General features: G+C 45.9%; 1 protein-coding gene across 7 annotated transcripts in view; it reads right to left on the bottom strand.

Annotated features, from left to right (window-relative positions):
* LOC126557414 (polypyrimidine tract-binding protein 2) overlaps positions 1-22638 on the bottom strand; it is a 202731-nt gene that overhangs the window by 112611 nt on the left and 67482 nt on the right. The window contains exon 1 of one of the 7 annotated variants that reach the window (XM_050213189.1): positions 803-934. The exons of the other annotated variants lie outside the window; for them this stretch is intronic. Coding sequence (XP_050069146.1) covers positions 803-805 — 3 coding nt within the window. The 5' untranslated portion in view covers positions 806-934. Of the gene's footprint in view, positions 1-802; positions 935-22638 lie in introns of those variants that run through there. 7 annotated transcript variants of the gene reach the window in all.

Genomic DNA, 22638 nt, shown 5'->3' on the forward strand with positions numbered 1-22638 from the left:
TCTTAGACGTGTTCTAGAGATCAACAGGTGAGATTGAGGGCGCGCGAGAGTTTTTGCGCCAGATTTATGTAAATTAAGTAGCTAAATCCAATAGTAGCACATTGAATTCCGCCTAAAGTTTCAAAACAAATAGTCCTCAAACTTCCGGACACCGTGAGTACAGGTAACACACACGAATGATGCAAGAACATGAAAGTAAGACAGAAGGTGATGATGTAAAGTGAACAGAGACAGAGATACAGTGATAAAAGAAAAGGTGAAAGAAGCAACGCGGCTGGTTGCCATAATGCTGTACCTTAGCGGGATGAGTCGTGTTAGCAGTGATGATGCGGGTGCGGGAATTGGTGCAATAGTGTCTACCGCACGCGCGGACCTCCGTAGCGGAGCGGGTCGCATTGCTTGCAGTGATAGTGGTGGAGATAGCGGTAGTAGAAGTAGTAGGTGTAATGGGACTAAGATAGACAGAGAATAGTGGACCGGTACAGGTGCCAGGATAGGATGACGATGGCAGTGGCCGCGTTGGTGGTGGTGGCGGTGGAAGTGTATCATCCACCGGTTCACGTTGGTATGGCAGCAGTGGCGCGGCCACCAGCACCGGCAGCTCGGAAAGCTCCGAGCCCCAGTAGTTTTCCTCCTGCATTTCGTCGTACTGGACCATCTGCCCGCCGGCATAAAGGTAGGCAGCCGCCGCCGCCGGTAGCGGTGTTGGCGTGGCCGCCGTCACGCCATCCGGCAGCAAGATTGACATGGCGGAGGTTGGCGGCTGTACCAACGGATGCAGTGAGTCGAGTTTCATGCTTACCATGCTTAGTGTTTTGCTGCTGACGATGCTGCTCCCGCTACTGTTGCTGAGACTGCTGCTGCTGTAGTTGCTGTCGAAGTACTGCTGAAGCGGATGGAACTGTTGCTGTTGCTGATGGTGATGATGATGATAGAGTTGCAACTGTTGCTGATGCGCGAGCTGCTGAAACGGTTGCTGCACTAGCAGTGGATGATGGTGAGGAGGAAGATGATGAGGATGGTGGCTCAACAGCTGCGGAGCCGGGTACGTGTGATGGTACGGTGTGGTCGTGGTGGTGGCGGTTGTGCCGGTCGAATAGTAACCAAGCTCACCGTTACCGGACGTTGGAGAGCAGTGATTAAGCAGATCGGTGCTGCTGCTGTTGCTACTGTTACTGTCCGGGTACCGTCCGACAACTAGTGCCGGTTGCTGCTGCTGCTGCTGCTGTGCGAGTATCGCCGGATAACTTTGTGCACTTGCGGCCGAGGACAGAAAGATGCCCTGGTGTTGCGTTTGCCAGCAGTGACCACAGTAGCACAACTGCTGACTGCAGCAAAGTCCGTTCGTGGACGCGTTCACAAGCTCACCCGCGTTTCCCTGATTAAGGTCGCTCGCACACACTAGACTCGTGACCGATTGTTGATGATGCTGATGATGGTATAGGGACGCTGTCGCTGCTGCTAGCTGCGTGCTCTGGTTAGGAGCGGTGGAAGGATGAGGAGGATGATGTAATGCAATGGATGGGAGTGTCAGTGGTTGCAGTGGTGGCTGCGGTTGTGGCGGCACGAGCGTGGAAGGTGAACTGTTCGCACCGAGGCCGGTGGACGCGGAGGCCGCTGCCGCTGCTACTGCCGCTACCGGCGAGGGTTGTAAAAAGGGGGGACAAAAGATCGGACTCGGCCGGAAATACGTGGTGGTGACGTGAATTTTTCGCCTCTACCGGAACGGGATTCTCAACCGTTGATCGGGAGAGAACGCTCGTTTGTCTTACGGTTGCAAAAACACACACCCTTCTTACGCTTCCTGTCTGGTTATAATTTCTTCTAAAAAGGTAATGATCCGATTTTCGATCGAGTTTCCTATGCCTTACTACTCACACCAAACAACCCGTTGGTGAGCTATAAACTAGTTGGTTGGCTGTTGTTGGTGCGACCGCACTATTTCGTCGCTTCGTTCACAACGTGGAAAAAACACTCTTAAAGCTATACACGGTTGGCTTGTAATTGCACTCCAAAAATTTCTCTATATAATTGATCTTCAAATTTTACCTTATAAACTATTTACGTTACAGCTCTACTGCTTTGCGAGTAAGAGAGTAAGCTCCCCACACTCAATAGAAAGTGAAAATTGATAGCGTATCTAGAGTTTGCTACTTGAGATTTAGATTGTCAAGAACAGGAGAGGTTCCGGAATAATACCGGAGATTGTCGAAAGTTGACCCTTAGATTGCGAATCAAGCGTACTGCTCCAAACCGGGTATTCTGGCTGCGAATGCAAAAGATTCCGAATTCGCAGCAGATGATTGTCTCGGGGGAAGCTGGATGCTCTCGCGCCAGGTGTCAAGGATTGGTACGATAAAGATATAGAGTCTAAAGATTGTCACCGTTTCGAGTACCGACACGTACGTCAAAAGTGCCTTTGATATATTTGATGATTGTCAAAACGCGCTTCTTTTGATTGTCGATCCTCACGTGGGTTGAGCACGGTTGGATTGTCTTATCCTAAGGTTTGGTTCTTACTGCTAACTTGCCACACAATTTTCATTTACCTAAAATACGCTACAGTAAAGCTACGCATGCCTTCCACTATGTCTTATTCGCCACAAATATGTGTTCAGTGTTTCTGTTATTTTTGCTAATTACTCTAGAATTGTTCCTATACACCTGTCGTCACACCTGACGTATTACGATGGGTGACGTCGTCCTACACGTATACACTCACACACACATTCACACGTACGCACCCTATATACTCTTCTATAGCTCGATTCGGTCCAGCACACGCACTCACATACGAAAACCCACACACGCAAGTACCTTTTTTATACAAAATATAGGCTGTTTTGGGAGAATTCACAAGCACAACAAGTTCCCGAAGGATTCAAATCTCACACGGGGAAAAGGTTTTGCGAAAGAATCTCGAAACGCACACAGTTTGCACTACAGCGATCAATACCAATCTTGAGCGACTAGGATGCCGAATTTCTTCTGCCGATCTGCAACAAAAGCACCGCGGAACAGGAGTTCAACTTGACTTGCGTTGTGCGCGTCGTTTGCTCTTCCCGAACTATACCAAAAGGCAACCTCAGAACAGAACACAACCTACCAGCGTGCCACTGATGATCACCCGCCTATGTGTGTATTTGTGTTGAATATGCAATAGCACACACATAAACACACACACACACCGCGTAAGAATGAGCAACAGAGGGTGAGAGCTCAAGAGGGTGAAGAAAACTACGCAATAGGGCGCGGAGGTGTGCTGATGATCAAAGTACCAGCAACCACCGCAGCAAGATCACGCACGCCTGTGAGTGTGTGAGTGGAAAAACCGGGGGTTGTATTGGTTGGTAATTATTTTTGATTATGTCTGGAAACCGGTTTTTCGGTCCGTGGCTGTCTGCTGCACGGTCGACGATCTTCGATTCCGAACGTCTCCCAGCAGAGCCAAAAGCATGAAGAAATGCTCGCTGTCCCGGGGTCCCGGGGTTTTTTAAGATGCCGCGCGAGCGCGTCAGGTTCTTCTTCACCCCTTCTTACGCACACACAAACCGGACGCCGGGTTTGTGGTTATGTTGCTCTTCCCGTTTTTCGCTGTTGCTTTACACCCTCCCAAACTGACCGTAGGCAACGGCTGATGTTCTCTTCTGATGTTGCGGACTAAAAAGAACAACTCGCTTTGGTCGTTTTTTTCTCTGTTCCTTCTTTCCTTCCTGCTATACCTTCGTTCGTACTTTCAAGCTAGTGTTGCGTCGTTGGCTCTACAGTCCCCGCGTGGCCTCACACACCTGATCCTCTTTTCTATTCGCTGTTTCCGCTTGTTTTTTTTTTTTTGGCTTTATGCTTTCGACCTCAGACACCGTCTTCTTCACTGTTCCTTCTCACACATACGATCGCGCGGCGAGAATGCGGTCTCTGAAGAAGATCATGGAACAGAAACACGCAACTAACACGATCAGCGCGTTCTGGCTTTGCTACCTTTGCTCCGCTTGCTTTTCACCCCTATTCTCTCTCACACACACACATACATACGTACACCTGACACACAGGGAGGAATTCTCTTTAGCGCAACACACCCTTCACACCCTTCACTCACTCGCACACACTAAAACCACTCACATACAACCTTGCGTTCGAAAGGGAAATAAAACAACTCTTCAGAGCTCATCAAAAGCTAAAACTCTTGCATGCCTCAACTCTTTGGCCTGTGGTAGAAATTACCCACCGCGTGTCGACTGACGTGTGTATGTGTGTTTCTGTTGTATTTGGGTAGGTTGTTCGATTTTTCCTCCACTCACGCTGCTTTTCCTGATATGTTTCTTTACGTCTTTTTGCTTTTGCTGCTTCGTAAAGGTTTTAGTTGATTTGGATAGCAGAACCTTTCGAGAACTTCGTGCTTTAGCCGCTCATTAGCCGCTATTCGACAGCTCTTTTTTTTAATTTAAACCCGTTTTCTCGTGCTCGCTTCGTTCCAGCACACCTTTTACTGCTGCCCTCGCTTACTTCTTATCTATCAACAACAACAGAGGAAAAGATGCGCCCCTACGGGTGGCTGTTTGTATGTGTGATTAGTTTGTAAAGGGGAAAAAAGCAGGAAGGAATGCGAGAATGATTTGCAGTTGAAAATATCACCCCACCGATTGGATGTGTGCACTGTGCGTTTTTCGCCTTGTGTCTGCCAACGTCTGCTTACTACCAAAAACCCACCCCAAGTTGTGTGTAAATTGCACAAAACGAACGAGCGATCAATCAGCGATCGAAAAGTGATTTGGGTTGTGAGATTTGCTTTTATCTGTTCCGTTTGCTTGTTTCTGTAAAAAAAAAAACTCGCCACAACTTAGATGATCGCAAGCCCGAGTCTCAAGAGAACCGTTGTGACCCCTTCTTTGCTTGTTGTTCCAATTTTTGGACAATAGAAAACTTCTTTTCCTCGCGTTTTCTGTTTCGCGATCAGTAGCTACAGCAGCAGCAACAGCAGCAGCAGCTAGCAAGATCTCATATTATCCTTTCCCGTTCAAACTAACCTGTTACACAATTTGCTGTATTCGATTACTGCTTTTGCTTTGCCAATATTTTTCGCGTCCTTAAAGCTGAGCCTAAGCGACGTTCGTGACCCAAACCGTACAACCACACAACCGCGTATATACGTGGCGCGATTTTTGTTGTTGTTTTCAATTTTGTCTGTGATTGGATCAAGGTAAGCGTGTTTGCTGGAGGATTGGTTCCGGAACGATGGGGGAAAAAAGCGTGTGAAAAAAGGGCAGGATACACCACCCCAAGGACGTCGGCACGCGAAAGATGCACGCTGCTGGCCTGTCTGGCTGCTTTGACTTGTTATGAATCCACCAGCGGGATTGGGAATGTTTGGGTGGGGTGAGACTTTGTGAGGTTTGTGAGGAATCGCTTCTGCTCCTGTGTTGTGTCAGGTTAGTTGATTTTCCCCCCGGGTTGTTCAGTCGCTCCTAGTTGTGAATAGCGTCGTACCACCACCACTCGCGCACACACACACAATCACTCACTTAACCACAAAAGCCACACATATACACACGCACACGCAAATACACGTTGTGCGTCTGATGAACGCACGTAGTGTCCACGGTTGTCTTTGGTAACTGGCTGCACTTTTGGGGAACGATGAGAGCTGTATCACCGACCGAGACGGCTCCCTTACAAACATAGACGGTACACAACTTACTTTAACCGAAAACAGAACTCAAGCCCACCAGGCGTGTAAAGAAAGGAGCTGAATTTGGCACGAAACACACTTAGACGCACAGACGACACTTTAACGCACCACCCGGCAGCGCTGATACACACCTTCGAACGGTGAAGACGTTAACGCACTCACGCACTAAAAGAATGCTGGATACCGCGCGCGCGACACCACACACAGAGAGAAAGATTGCCAGAGAGAGGAGTAGAGAAATAGAAAGAGAGAGAGAGTTAAAGGGTGAGCAAGGAAAAGCGAACGTAGCTGATGTGATGCTCCACGATCCGATGATCGTGATGACTGGGGGGGGGTGCAGATCGAACGATGTTGTGACGCGGCAACCTGCACAAAGAGCCCTAAACCATACGAGACAGAAAATAAACAACGGAACGGAAGACGATACAAAAACATATACATAACTACACACACAGAGTCACAGAACACTTGCAAGGGTATCTTGAGCCCTTGAGAGATCTGCCTTAGTGAAGAGTCCTTTTGTTTTCTTTCTCGCGGGAAACAAAACTAACCACCCGCGCGGAGGAGTTACTACGAGGCTGAAATGTCAGCGAGCGTAAGATCTTGCAAAAAATCAGCTAGACTCTGAACGTACTTTTTCCAAAGGTGCGCAAGCAAAAACCCTAACAGGGCCTTACCAGTCAAGAAAAATAAACTTGAGTTTAACTTATACGCCGAAACTAGGGAAAACACTTCAGATCTTAAGGTCACGATCGTACATAACACTAAATGCTACCTAGTGAAAGAACTTAAGCGGCTCGAAGGACGAGTTTGTCAGCCAGGACAAACAGTTCTTAGCGGAATAAGAGTGTTCTGGTGCCTGATCTTTTCATTCGCGAAAGAAGCTCTTTAAAACGATCAGCCGGAGTTAAAAAGCAAAGGCGACTGAACGTGTCCTCTTAAGATCTGATTGCTGAACCGAATATACTGGGCGCACGTTAGTTTACAAACTTTTGTTAAGATATTAATATGTTGTTATTGTAGTTGTTGTTGTTGTTGATGTATACTGATAACTGTGAGAGCGGCGGATAGATTGGAACGGGTTAAAGCGAAGACTGTATGAAGACTGAAACGAAATCGACTGGTTTTTCGAGGTAATAACAAAACGGCAGAAACGCAACCAACATAAATACATAAAAGATATGTACTGCGAGCGCGAAGCCCGACCGAACACGGCGGAACCCGGACCCGAACCCGTCCATCGGTATCGGCATCCTCACTCGCTCAGCGCCGGGGGAACGGCAGCCCGAACATGCCGAAAGGAAAAACATGATCCGAGCAGCCGCGTCCGATGCGAACGACTGTGCTCTTTCATTCGCTCCTTCTCCAACTCCAGGCTGCTTGGGGTGGATAGTCAATGACCATGATGATGATGATGCCGATGATGATGACGATGCTGTTGCTGTTCTGTAACCGTGCCAGTGGTACGGTGGCGTTGATGATAATAATGATGATGCGCGAATGAAGCTGTTGCTCCTTGTTCGGCCGATGGAACCGGTCGAGAGCCGTAGCACGAGCAAAAGTGAGACAGCATCAGCCCTACGCACAAATACACTCACCCACGTTTGCGGGTTTGCGAGCATGGATCCGGAAGTAGAACAGGGAGCGCTAGCCTTAACACCCTACACTATATTCCCAACGTTCGAGTGAGCAAACGAGCAACAAGAACATCTCAATCGCTTTCTCGAACCGCGAGTTACCTCCAAACCCGCCGTAAACCAACAGCAAGCCAACAGTACAAGAAAACCTACCACGTACAGCAACAACAAACGCACGGTACAACACCAGTGCGCCGAATCGACGAGACCTTACGAAATCGCCAAGAAATTTCCTTCAGAACGAGAACTTCGGACGAGTGAGTCCAAATGATGCTTCCTTCAAATGCTGGCAAAGGCTGTACGCTCTCTCGCTTCTGTTCGTTGTCGCGCCAGAACAGGCAGATATTCGACGGGAGACGGGCCGCTTTTCCTGTGCATGAATAATACATGTTATGTACCCGACACACGGGTGAATGAAACGCGTACGTACGACGTGAGTGCACATTGTACTACTTGCGAATGTGCGATAGGCGTAAGAGGGAAAGCAAACGCATAAGTAAAGCAAACTTTACCAAAACATATGCATGAGCTACCCAGCGTGACGATGGTGAGTTATTTCTTGGCAGCAAGAACTCACGGACCATGGTATGTCTAAACAGCAAAACAACAAACGAGCACGATAGATCATTGAAGATCATTCTAATAAAAATGGATGGTGGGAGGGTTAGGAGAGGAATTGAGGGAAAATTTGGAAATCCAGACGATAAACCGGAAACAGGTAAATAATTGCACGAAGAAGATGCTTGCGTCTGCGATCTTTGGGAAGATCATGGTGTAGATTTGATCTGTTTGGTAGTTTATTCTACAAGAAATTTGAACTTAAGAAAGACTATTGAAGAGTCTTTCCATCTGGAGCTTGGAGGTTCTGTTTATTGGGGCTTTTTAGAAATAAAAACATCCAAAATTGCATTCTTCAAGAGATAAGTTGAATAAGTTGTACCTTAAAATTAAATTAAATTAAAATTTAAATAAAAATCTTTGTTCGCAATACAATACGTTAAACAAATGGCATTTAAGAAACATTGTGTCTTTTAAATTTTGTTCTTAAGAGTACTCATCTTACTATTACCTCAGATAAGGGTGTCATAATGTGTAACCTACTGGTGGTACTCACTTACATTGATTTGCTAGAAAACCTGCACCATTCAGCCAGGTGAGAATATCGAAAAAAAAGCACCCGAATCCACCTTTTACCGAAACGTACACAATTACAAACACTTGTAGAGCACACCTGTGTGTATATTAGCAAAGCCCGAAACCCGAACACGCTGCTCATGTAATGTCCATCCAAAGCATACCGAACCAACCAACCTGTCCGATGCGATCTTACGAACAAATCCGAACTGGCTGACTCTATCAGAACACACGACACGGCAGTTTTCCACGCTTCGGTTAGATAAACGATTGCTGGGGCGAAGTGAAGGTTCGTGAAAAACTGTTCGTTGAAAAGGACAGCTAGTCGTGGCATCGCCGCCAACAGTCATCATCATTTTGCTCAGCCTCATTGCATACAAGCGAGAGAGTGGGGAATGTTTCTTATCAGCCGGTTAGGCGCATTGTGCGACACCGATAGAAAGCTTTCGCTACGCAAGGGGAAACCATTTCCCCTTTTGGGATAGCGAAAGCTCCCCGTCGCTGTGTGACAGCTTCCGGTTGCGTCACACAACAACAGGTTGACCAGGATGCGCAGCAACAGGGTGAGCTTTTTGCTAGAAAAGCATCAAACTTGAAGCAACAAGCGATGGGCTGTGAGCAACAAGCGAAGCTTGTTGCTTCTTGTGACACGGTTTTCTCCAGCCTGAAACGACATGTCTCCCAAATCAGACGCTTGTGACGCGACTCGCATTTCGAATGGGGGTTCGCAACCATCAGTGAAACATCATCCGAATGACGCTACTGCTCTCGGGAGGCTTTTCCTTCAAGAATTCCCACACTGCTTCTATTCCCAGGTTATAGTGCTGACGGTGATCGGTGATTTGTACGACGACAACGGAAACGAGTGCTTCATCGGGTCAGGTTTTGGTTAAGAAAGTTTCCATTAAATCTGGCATATTTTTAAAAAGGAAGTAAGAGAGCGCAGTGAAACAGGCTAGTGACTTCCGATTACTTTATTTAAAATAAATCAGTCAAAACGAACAGCGTTTAAGAACGTCTCCGTAATAACTTATAGTGGTTCAAACCGTCGGCAAAGAGGATTTAAGTTAGGATTATATGGAATATGATAAATTCAACCAATATGTGTTGAACAACCAAGTGTTTTTACATTTCGTAGCTTTGATGGTGCCAGTTTTCATAACAAACTGTTATACAAAACGATCACTCAATCTTCGGAATCGTTTAATTATTGTTTGACAACTTCTGGATAAATATGTTTTTGTTTTTAGATGGAATATCTTTTTTCAGCATTAGACAGTTAGATGGCAATAATAAATTTCCAGTCAATGATGAATCGGTTCTGTGAAAAATTAGTTCAGGCGGTAGGGTTTATCAAAGATATAATCAATTAACGACACTTTGTTGCACATAAAATGATAATATGGTATTAAATTAGGTCAAAAATCCTCTACCAGGAAGCTTAACGCCGATCTAGAACATACAGGCCATTTAATTACTTCTTTGACATATTTATCAAACCGTAATAAGATAATAATTCTAGCTACAAACAAACGCTCAAAATGAGATTGACTAACTATTCTTGCTGATTAAAAAACTAATAACCACTTCGCTCCCAACATGTCCCCATTATTGACCAAACGTTGAATAGTAGAGTGATCCTCTTAAGCTAAAATTTCGAAATTTCTTCACGACAATATCCAGAAATGAGACTACGGCTCCGAATAGAATACCGGCAAGAAGTACTTAAACTAAATAAATAAAATATGCAGAAATTCTGGAAAAAAACTTTCCAATCTTCCTACAATTTGACCCGCAATTATCGGAGACAGAGTATTGCTCTTTTAAAGCATTGAAAGAAGAAGAATTCTATGTTCCTGAAATACTCATTGCTTGAAACATGCGTTACATAAGGCAAATAATTCGGAAATTCTAAATTTCACGCCGTGCTTTACCATTTCAAATACCATTTTCTTCCAGCTTTGCGAATCTCGCACCTCACTGATAGTAGGTGAGAAAATCCGACAAAAGAACATTAAAAACGTTCCAATAATCTGCAAAACTAAGCTCGGCGAAATTGAAACATCAATTCACCCAACGGAACTAATGCCGGTTTCTCGTCCAAAGCAATCCATACTCGAAAAAAAAAAAAAAAAACTGGCACAATATAAGCTCACCCATGGCCTGATCACCCGTGCATTATTGGTTGAGTATTGAGAAAATTGAAAGCTACTTTCCTTTCGTCTATCGTTCAACCAACCAACACGCACGCCACTATTACTTATCTCGCCTCTTTCTTCTTCGCAAATCTCGCGCGTTTTCAACACCCCCAAGCCAAATGCGCCCTTTTTGGCTGATCTCATTGTGTAGACACGTCGCGTTGGTCTCTCTCTTTCGCTCCCTCCCTCACCTATCCGTATCCGCCGTTATATTTTGACTAAGCGGAGTAGCACAGATTTATGCAGAATCCTCTTCAACCACGCACACAATACGGATACTGGGCGAGGGCGGTTGGAAAACGAAGGTGCAAAAAAACCCTTGCCGTCTAAAGGCAGACAAAATGGATACGCATCTTATCCTATCTGGGGCACTTAGGCATCAGGGTGAACCTTCTTCTGCCCTCCCCACCTTACTCTCATCTCACCTGTAGCATCTACATCCAGTGCGTGTGTGTACTAAATCCCAAAAGGAACGGCAACGATGGCAGTTATGCATTTTCCATTAGCCATTTAGACGGTTCTCTTGGATCCCTCGTGTCCATGAATGTGTGTGTGTGACGGTCCGGGACTTTTTCCGTGTGTGTGTGTGTGCGTGAAAAACATCACAGATCATCGAGAAGAGAAGCCTAGATCGGTTGCTTTTAGCAGGGTACCGATTTTGCTGTTTATTATCTCTGTACACCTTGTGCAAGTCAACCGAAGGACCTTGCCTTTTTCGTTCATTTTCCCCCCTTTTTGCACTCTTTAGAAGGGAACAATTTTCATATGAATAATCGAGGTGAAGGAAACAAAGAAAATACCGAAATCATTGGCCATCATCGCTTCCCGAAAGGGGCTGGAACTTACAACAGCCGGAGCGAAATCCGTGCACGCTACTTCCTGCAATGCATCAAATCGTACACACAATATGGAGGCTCCAGATTTACATTCCCTTCGCGCCGTTCCGGTGAAATGCTTGGGGAAAAGGTGAAATTGAAATCCGCTTCACATCAGCAAAGGAAGACGGGTTTTTGTTGCTGTTGTGTTGTCAGCTCGTCTCTTGTCTATGTTACAGGTGCAGTTAGAGCGGTCCCTGAACGATGCCCAGCAAATGTCTAACCGGATGTCGAAGCGTTTTTTGCTACCTCGTTGCGAGTTCTTTGTTTTATCCTTCCATTTGCAAAAAAGAGGATTAAGATGGCCAGTCATCACACCTGTTGGCTACTTAGCCAACATAAACTTTTCGGATAGGGAAGTTAACGAATATTTGGCAAAGAACGGTTTTTGCGGTTTTTAAGCTGGGGCTAAAAATTCGTCCGCTTACCGTATCGTTTGGTTCTTAAGTGCGTGAGCAAACGAGTACGGCAGCTTACGCATTTATTACTTAATTTTATCCCTCTCTCACACGACCTCTCGCTCTCTTTCGGCACGAAGTCGGACGCGTCCACACTAACACCGCTTTTATTGCAGTTACGGCGGGAAGCTGCAATAAACGCTTGTTATTGTGAACACTCCCCCCCGTGCGAAGGTACGTTTGCCTTAGCTCTTTACACTCCGTCCGACGTCCAAGACGACGACTTTAACAGACGGACGTTCCAAACGCGTCCCTTTCGTAGTCTGAATAATTACGCGTCGCACTTCTCCGTCTTTCGATCGTACCGTCTCGATTACTCTTCCGCGCGGCCAACAGTTCCGAGGGCTGTTATCATCTACTATCAAAACGAGATCGCCTATAACAATCGGAGGGGATGGCTCGAACCACTTGGATCGTTTCGTGAGCGTCGGCAAATACTCCTTCAACCACTTCTTCCACAAAATGTTCGCGTATACCTGTGACGCTGCCCATGTGTTACGTAGCGTGGCAGAGGAATCATCAAAGGTAAGGAGGGGCTTCACACCAGACGGTGACCCTAAAAGAAAATGATTTGGGGTTAGTGGTGCGTCTTCACCTCTGTCAATCGGCACATGTGTCAAGGGGCGCATATTAATTATGCTTTCGGTCTCGATGAGCATAGAGTTCAGTATTGCATCGGTCGGGGTTCGTCGAAATGGCATTTTCTCGAGCGTTCGTTTTACCGTTCTTATCATTCTCTCCCATGCACCTCCGAAGTGTGGTGCAGACGGCGGATTAAAGGTCCATTTTGTATCGGGAATATCGATCTCTTCCATGAGTCTTTGCGTGTCGATCCTTCTGGTCGCTTCTACTAACTCTCTGTTAGCTCCGACAAAGTTTGTACCATTGTCGCTGAAGATTTCGTTAGGTGTACCTCTTCGTGCCATAAAGTTTCTCAGCGCCAGTATGCACGCATCTTTTTTCAGATTTTCCGCGACCTGTTGAGACGATCATTGGACCGAAATAATCAATCCCAGTATAGGAAAACGGTTTCAAGTAAGCGGCTAGACGGGCTGGAGGCAGTTGACTCATCATCGGAGAGCGGGTCTTAGTCAGTCTGATTCGACAAAACAAGCAGTTGTTCGTTACGCGACGGCACGCTCTGCGTAGAGCGGGGATATCGTATCTGGATCGTACTTCGTTCAGTACCGTTTCATGATGTCCGTGTCGAAGTTTCCGATGGTAGTCTCCTATAATTAAATCCACGACTGTACCGGACTTGGGAAGTATTATTGGTCTTTTAACAGCTGAATCGACGAACAGGCAGGCATCGATTCTCCCCTTAACACGTAAGAGTCCATCTTCATCAAGGTACGGGCTACGCTTGTATAATGAACTGCTTCGCTTAATGCGGACTTGCTGGTTCCTCGTCGACAGTGCTTCCTTTAGGATGTTGTACTCTTCAGGGTAGTTTTCTTGTTGTACAATTCTCAGAATGAGTTTTTCCGCTCGCTGTAGCTCGACGCTGGTGAGTGCTCCGGTGTGTCTTGTCGTCGGTTTTCTGGAGTTGTATATAAAACGCCACATGTAGGCGATCGCTCGAAGCAGCTTCCTCCAACTTGAAAATCGTTCGAAAACGATTACCTGCTCGCTGAGTTGGTGTAATGTCACATGGTGTCGTTTTTCCTCAGTAGTTTCGTAGGCGATAGTTTCTGCTGCTGGCCACACTTGCATCGATTCTTTAAGAAATTCTGGTCCAGTAAACCAACGACTCGAGGTTAAATGTTGCCGGAAATTCGTCCATTTCGTGCATTCGTCTGCCACGTTAAGCTTCGTTGGGATCCATCGCCATTCTTCGGCGTTGGTGTTCTCCAGAATTTCTCCAACCCGATGGCCTACGAAGATGCTGTATTTTCTATGATTCGAATTAATCCAGCACATGACATCTCGCGAGTCTGTCCATAAGAAACGTTGATGTATTGGTACGTCATGTGTTCGTTGTATTGTGTTAGCCAACCTGGATCCTAAAACCGCAGCTTGAAGCTCCATTCGAGGAGTAGACATGTATTTTAAGGGAGCCACTTTTGCTTTGCCGCCAATCAGCGAAACTTCCACGTTTTCATCTTGTTGGAATCGAAAGTATGCTACCGCGGCGTACCCGTCGAGACCGGCGTCAACGAACACATGTAACTGGATGCTTGCATTATCGAGTTTTACGGTTTGTCGGTAACAGCGAGGGATGGCGATTTGTTGCACGTAAGGTAGACCCGTCAGCCATATTTTCCATTTCTGCCACATATCTTGAGAAATTTCTTCGTCCCAAGCAGTTCCTGACCTCCAAACTTCTTGTAAGATTGCCTTCAAGTATAAGAGAAATCCAGCGATTAAACCTAAAGGATCATACATACTCATGAGCACACGCAAGATTTGTCGCTTCGTTGGTATCGTTTCTCCATCCAGGATGTCATTGTCGCGTTTGGGATGCATCTTGAAACTGAAGGTATCTGTTTGCTGGTTCCACCACATCCCGAGCACCTTTTGCACGCAGGTCACAGGATCCGAATGGAAGTGTCGTTGCTGTACCACGTTTCCCGAAAACTTTTCTGCGACCTTATTCGAGTTGGAAAGCCAGTTGTGGAGCTGAAAACCGCCTTGACTATGGATGTACTGTATCTCTGTAGCTAGTTGTACGGCATCATCTTCGCATTCAGTACTAACTAGAAGGTCATCCACGTAATGTTGTTCCTTTACGCACCTGACGGCCTGAGGGAGCTTTTCGATGAATCGATCAGCGTTGACGTTCTTTACGTATTGTGCGCTGGCTGGTGAACAAGTTGCGCCGAACGTCATTCTGGTCATCACGAACTCTTCTGGCTCTTGTTCGGCGTCGCCCCATCTCCAAAGGAAGCGCTGACTATGTTCATCCTCCTTGCGTATCACCACCTGATGGTACATTTCTCTAATATCAGCAGCGACAGCGAAACGGTATTCTCGGAAACGATAAAGCACTGATGGTAAAGGTGTCAGCAGATCAGGACCAGATAGTAAGCTCGTGTTTAAAGATGTTCCCTTCACCGCGGCAGCTGCATCCCACACCAGGCGCACCTTCCCGGGTTTATTTGGGTTGATAACGGGAAATATTGGCAGATACCACTTCCTAGGATGGTAACGAGTAGCAGCTAGTTCATCTTTCGATATTCGTCTTACGTACCCTTTTTTCAAGAATTCTTCCAGTTTCTGATTGATCACCGCGGCAAGATTCTTATCTCTCCTCAATCGCTTTTCCAGGCACTCCAGTCTGCGCAAGGCCATGCGTCGGCTGTCTGGTAAGCTTACGTTGTCTGATCGCCACAACAGCCCGGTTTCGAATCGGCCATCGACGAACTTCGTATGCGCATCCAATAAGGCGTAGGCTCGTTCATGATCTTTGGACAAAACGGAATTGGCGTGACATGTCTCGTGCTTTTCCGAAGAAAATATTTCACGTAACACTGCATCGATATCTTCATCGGATTTAGTGCATGTACATAGATGAACACCGCGCGATTCTGCGTCCTTTTGGCTCGTAAGCTGGTCATGAGGGCCGCAAACGACCCAGCCGAGACGAGTTTTGGTAGCAATTGGTTCCCCGGCAGCTCCTTCGATTGTTTTTAGTGGTCTTGTCAGGAAGAAGTTGTCGACACCAATCAGAATCCGCGGTGCTACCTCGTGATAGCTGCGAGCGTTGGACTTTTGCAAGTGGTCGTACTTTTCTGCTAGCTCTGGTAACGGCAGTGATTGCGTGGGAAGCGCTAACTTGGAGATGGTATGCACTTTTGACATCGTGTACCTTTTTCCATCCTTGTCGTCGCCAGAGATGCAAACGGCAACTGTATGCGAGCGGGTCTCTTCTCTTGTTTGGTTTCCCGTCCAGCTCAGGCAGATGGGACTAAGGGTGCCTTTCAGGTTTAGCTCGTCCAACAACGCGTGGTCCATCAGCGTAACGGAAGAACCATCGTCGAGAAGCGCAAAGGTGTTTACATTCTTGCCGTTGCCGTAGAGTGTTACTGGAACGTATTTTAGCAAGGACTTTTCCGAAGTGCAGTTGTGAGCGAAAGTTGTCATAGAGTCGCGGGCGATAGTCTCCCCGTGCAGCAATTCATGGTGGAACATGGAACATCCGTTCTTGTTACATGGTGATGCGATGTGGCATCGTCCAGGATGCTTCCAGAGACACCTTCTACATAAGCGATACCGTCGCACGTAGCCCCATCTTTCATTTGTAGAAGACGAAAGCAACTTATCACAGTCGGGCCCGCTTCGACACTCTTCCTTCTGGCATATGAGACATGAAAAGTCATCGCGCGTAGGTGGTCTGTTTGTTCGTGGCTCCGTATGGGTGTTGACGTATTTTGTATCGCTCCTTTTTGTAGATTGCTGTGGTGGCGGTGTGACGGATACGGCCGCATTAGTTATTGTTCTCATCCACGTGCCATATTCCTGTAACGAAGAGGAAATTAGTTTGGACTCTTTATGAATACCCCACATTAGTTTAAGGCACGGTGGAAGGCGATCGACGAGCTCCTTCATAAGTGATGAATTGTGGTTCTGCTCCTCCATCCGGCGTGCTTTGATAGTAGCGCACAGTTCTTCCACCGATACACCGTAGTCGATCAAGGTTTGCATTTTTTCCAGTCTCGGAGGAGGAGCTGAACGGATTTGCTGCATAACTCCATCAACAAGCACTTCAGAGCGTCCAAAATACCTCTCCAGAGTGCTCATTACTTCCTGCACGTTTTCCGGCTCCTGCAATCGTCTCTGCACCATTCTTAATGCACGCCCGGTGAGACACTCTTGCAACCGCAATGCGTTTTCGTCGTCCGTGTACCCGCACATACGTGTAGTCGTGTCAAAACGGCTCTTAAAATTACTCCATTCGTCCGGATTCCCTGAAAAGGTAGGAAGCTTTCCGGTGACCACGTTCCTGGCGGCTAACTGGCTACGGGTCAGTTCGTGTGCGGCTACTGGAGATGAAAAATGCCGCGTCGTTGAATGGGCATCTGGATTCCCTGGACGAAATGTGCGGCATTGATGATCATAGGTGTCTACGTGGCGATGGGACAGTCTACTGATCTCATCCTGCATAGTTTTTCGTTCCTCGTGGAACTGCTTTTGCTGATTAATTAGCTCCAGTCTTAGAGCGTTCATCTCTCGCGTAACCGCGCTTAGTTCCTCGCTATTGTTAGCTAGGTTGGGCCGCGATGGAGGGCGGCACGTGCAGCATTGCCATTTTTTATCCACCATTTGCTTCGTAACATTTACACATACAAAATGGTACCATCGCTTGCAGATAGCGCATGGCAACATTTCGTCATTCGGCGTCTCGTCACACTTTCCACAAGTACGGTCCTGGTAAAGGTGTGAATACAAGCGCGTTAGTTCCGCCTCCATTGCCTCCTTTTCCTGGCGCATCTTCTCTTGACCGTCCTTTAGTTCTTGTCTCAAGGCGATCATTTCTCGCGTCACGGCTCCAAACGCATCTTCAGCATTTGAGGATTCACTAGGGGGCAACGGGGGGTGGCAGGAGCGACACCGCCAATCTTCTGCAATGGTTTCAACCGACACATTCGCACACTCGAAGTGAAACCATAATTCGCATCCGTAGCACTGCGCCATATCGTCGTGCGGCGCTCCGCCGCATTCCCCGCACTTATCCTCCTCGGGACAAGGGTTCACGCTGGACGGCTTCATATCGTGCGACAGATGAGCTCGCGATTCACTTGCACTTATTTTTCGATGGTTACTGGTTTCGATGGTTTCGATGGAACTTATGCGGTGAAACACGGATTCGTTGTCCTTCTCCTAATCAGCTGTCGTTTTAGTGTGAGGTCGATGAGCCCGGCTTCAGCAGCGAACACGCGGGTTGTTGTATCGATCACTTTGCGATGGCTGATTTTTTCGTCCCGAATCTCAGTTTTAATGCGATATTAAAACCGGCCACGACACGATACGAATTTTTAGAATGTTGGCTACTTAGCCAACATAAACTTTTCGGATAGGGAAGTTAACGAATATTTGGCAAAGAACGGTTTTTGCGGTTTTTAAGCTGGGGCTAAAAATTCGTCCGCTTACCGTATCGTTTGGTTCTTAAGTGCGTGAGCAAACGAGTACGGCAGCTTACGCATTTATTACTTAATTTTATCCCTCTCTCACACGACCTCTCGCTCTCTTTCGGCACGAAGTCGGACGCGTCCACACTAACACCGCTTTTATTGCAGTTACGGCGGGAAGCTGCAATAAACGCTTGTTATTGTGAACAACACCCATCTCATCATTGACCATTTCTGTACTGAGCGACGAAGGCTATTACGGAACCCGGAGTTACATGTACCACACGGTGTCCTCCCCATATTATCCCCATCCACACAGTTGGTCCGTATGCATCCACGGCATAGAATATCAAAAGGGATAAACGGATCTCACGGGACATACCAGCGGAAGATCTCGCAGGTCACAGGTCAGTTGTCTGGCACGGAGGTACGTGTGTACCGAACGATTAACATATTTATCTTCTCACCACTCGCGCTTGTCTTTCAAACAATAGCGCCTGGACTGTAGCATTTTTTACCCACATATTCTCCTTCACAAGTAGTGCCCCCGAGGGTAGTAAATTAGTGATTCACTTGTTCATTACCATTAGCATTTCATCACCGATCACAGAATATTCACTGTGACGGTGTAGAATTGAGTTTTTTTTTTTTCGTTTGCCTCTCACATACACACACGACACATTTTTACCCTTTTGTTGATTTAAGTTCATTTTGCATAATTTTTACGGCATTTCCCCTTTGATGTACACGTGTTCATGGTTTACAGCGATGAAAAAACACAAAAAAAAAGAAAAAAAAACGCTCACTAAATTCTACTTATCACGTTGCTTAAGCGGGACAACGACGCAGTACAGCAATGGCCAAGGTTTTGGTGTCCAGCTTTTTGCCCTCACTTGCGTTGAGGTTACACCGACACAGAAAGGGAGTTTTCTTTTCATCTTTTTTTTTTGTCACGTAAGTGGATAGAGTTTTTGCTTGCTTTAGTTGACATCCTGCACAATATTTTGTTCTTTTCTATATCATGTACAATCTAGCGAAAGTCTTCATACAAAACAAAATCCTTCTAGAAGCATTTTTTGTATTATTTTATAGACGTCAGTGGAAGCTGGAGCACACACAACGCGTGAATAAAATCGCGCTTCGTATCGCACATAACAACAGGAACAAAAAAGACTTACCCCTACCGAAACTGGAAAGCCGATGTGTGGAGCCTGAATTTGTCTCGCCGTGTTGGCAACCCCTCCCTCATCATGTACGGGGTGAAACAAAGCTGGAACATAAAAGCTGGACACGGTTCGCACAGCAGGAACTCATACACAGAGCCGAAAATCCGCTGGACCGGAACCCCGGCTAGTTCGCGATCCGCGGTGATGACAAGCGACCGGAGACAGGCTTTAGAAGGATTTGCACAAACAAATTCACAATGACACATTAAATCCTCGGTGGAGCTGTGTCTGTCGCGGGACATTGTTCGTCGCTGCTGTGCTTCGGAAGTTACAATGTTCGCGTGTTAAAAGATGGTAACTTTCCCCCATGGTGTAGCATTTTCTCACATGCGGGAAGTGGCAAACGAATGGTTTACGAACCATAAAAATTGACATGAAAGATATGTTTAACAATTGGTTGAATATGGTGGGTTGTACAGGATCCAGTATACATAATGCCGATTTCTTATCGGATGCCTCTGGTAAAACCTATCTTGTAGTAAATGCAAATTATTGTCTACTTTTCTACGGTCGTCGTAGACTTTCTGCTATTACGAGGCTCAATCTGGCTGATATCAGGTCTAGTATAATTGGCGGATGTTTTTTTTTTTCAACCGAAAAATCCGTCACAGCACCTCAAGAAGGAAAGTATGAACGAGGATGTTGCTCTAAAAACCTTAAAAAGTTGAGAGTACCTCCATCGTCCCTGTCCGGAGGAATGCGTTTCAACGTTGATTCCTGACAATTGCCTGACGTTAACTTAGCTACAAAACATTCGTCAAACCATCCGAAAAAATTGAGTCGAATATTGTGCATTAAAATAAGATTAGATAGTAGAATAGACAAAGCATGAAGTTGTACTACAATCGGTAACTGGTAAAATTTGAAATTCTTCGTCTGAATTTCATTTCTGAACCTAAGCCAACTCAGAACCTAAAAAACTGTAATTACTCGAGAATGTCTTCAAAACAGGAGGATATTTTCCGAAAAGATATTTGACGTGTTTTTCAGAAAACTTATAAATGCAAGTAGGTATAGACAATCACCCAAAAAATGTTCATAATTTGTTAATGATGAATTTGATAATGATTTAAAAACGCGGCACCAGTCTTCAAATGGCTTTACCGGGGTTTAAATGCCATCCTGACCCTAGTGTGGACTGACTATCTAACTACGTGGTATCCAGCAATCTAGAAAGTCATTCGATGGCCAGCGTGACCTTAACGACGTGAGGTCGTTAAGCCAAGAAAAATAAGAAGTCACAGATATGATAAACTTAAATTCAGTTCAATTCAGCAAGAATAAATTGACTAAACATCCCCTAACTTCTATGTTTTGTGGAATGCAATTATTTGGAGAGCATAATCTTAATACTCTCAATTATTTCTAACCAAGATCTATCTAGCGACATTCCAATTCCAAAAAAAAACGCTTCATGCTTTAGAAAGCTAATCCATGTTAACTCATTTGTACTGCTTCACTTTGCAAAGCATTTAAAATATCCCCCCGCTCTCCCCCACAAGCCTATCCTCTTAAACCTCTTTTGCACCAAAAAGACTACCCACAAATGTTGCCTTTCAGTCAGAAGGTCCGCCTATTCCATCACAAAACACACCACAAATGTGGCCATAAAGGTTCGAAATGCTAGGATGTTCTGAAGTTGGGGAGAAGGAAGCCGGCCCTTCCTCCTTTTCCCTCCGACAGCCATCGCGGGTGTCATCAGTTTGAAAAGCGCCATTCAAATTCATTTCTCTTGTTATCAAACACACACACACAATCGCGAATTGTTTTGCATTCCCCTTCCCGTGCCGTGTGTTTGCTCGTCTATTTCGCAAAATAAAGTTAGGCCTCCTCCATGCTCCAACGGTACGAAAAGGATAACGCGACGTAATAAGGCAAGAAAACATCAGCAATCACAGCCACAGGTAGGCAAACCTTTGGCACCAAAACCCACCACAACCCGCCACTTTTCGAAGCCGGGGCTTTTCGTCAAGTGTAAAAGCTTTTCCACGTTTTTCGTTTGCTTTCTATCATCGATACCGGGGCGGGTAGGAAAACATACCTGGCGGACCGGTGGGTGAGGTTTGTTTGATTTGAGTCAAGCAAAGCATCAAGCCAGTAAAACCGGGTAGTCTGCCGTGAATGTCTTTGCATGGCAGGCCTTAATATTCGCGAGTTAGCATACAAAGCAAAAGGCACCGAACTTCCAGTGATCCTGACTGACGGAAGGAAATCGTCTTTAAATGCGCATACGACGGTAAGCAACACATACGCCTAACGCAACCAGGAATCATGCATGAAAAGGTAGCGCACGCACACAACCCACACAAATGCTCTCAACGTAAGCATAAGTGTCCCGTAGAACAATAGAAGCACTACCCAATCGAACAGGGTAAACAAAATCCGCATCGGTTTGCTTTGGAAAACCGTTTTATTCGTCACCTAAAGCACACATAAAGTGGCAAAGTTAACTTAGGTCTACCATAGGGCGCGCTTCTACTCGTAAAAGAAAATGGCTATAAAATATACATAAAGAAAACCAACTTTTCCCCCGTCAACTGTACGCTTTTCTTTTCCTACTCGATGCGTAGTTTGGATGCTTGTTCCCGTGGGAGTAGACGTATGTGCTTTGGGGTTGCACACATACTTTTTACAGTCGTTTTTCTTAGACATTTTTATTTATTTTCCAGTTTGCAAACCATTGTGAGGGTATTTCCTCCTTCCCAGCCTATTTTGGAATTGATTTATCCATTTTATGAACCAATTCAACTGTAAAAGATGATCGGTAAATGTTATCGCTGTCAACAATACATGGCCCGCAAGTGACACACATAATTTGAACCATTTTGGGAACAATTGATTTCCATTGTACCATTGAACTTGTTGAAAATTTTAACATGTCATTTATGAAATGAAAAAAAAAAATCAAACCTTGCCTTCATAAGAGACTCGATATTACGATTCCTTTCATCTGAAGCCCGCATGACGTTATCGGCACGCTGTTCGGCCATTACTCGGGTTCAATTCAGCAGCACCTGACTAAGGCACGTACGTGCAAGGCACGAAGCAAAGTTCTTCTGTTTGAAAAAGTTTGTCCACTGGTTAGGTAACAACCATTGCAACAGAACCGTTCCATTACCAAAGCGTCCTATCACATTTTGCTCCAGCAGGGTTCGTCGTCTGCCTTGCGCCATGTTTCCTTTTCTCCAACGGACCTCTGTGTGTTCGGAATTGTGGCAACGGTGAAAACCGAAAGATAAGCCTTTACACAGCAAACCATTCCAAAAGAGCTGTTGGTAGAAAAACCGGAAACAGACTTACCAACACACACACAGACACACCCACATACATGACTTATCGTAGCGGCGAGGGAAAAG

This window comes from Anopheles maculipalpis, chromosome 2RL (assembly GCF_943734695.1).
Source record: "Anopheles maculipalpis chromosome 2RL, idAnoMacuDA_375_x, whole genome shotgun sequence".
In the NCBI taxonomy this organism is placed as follows: Eukaryota; Metazoa; Arthropoda; class Insecta; order Diptera; family Culicidae; genus Anopheles; species Anopheles maculipalpis.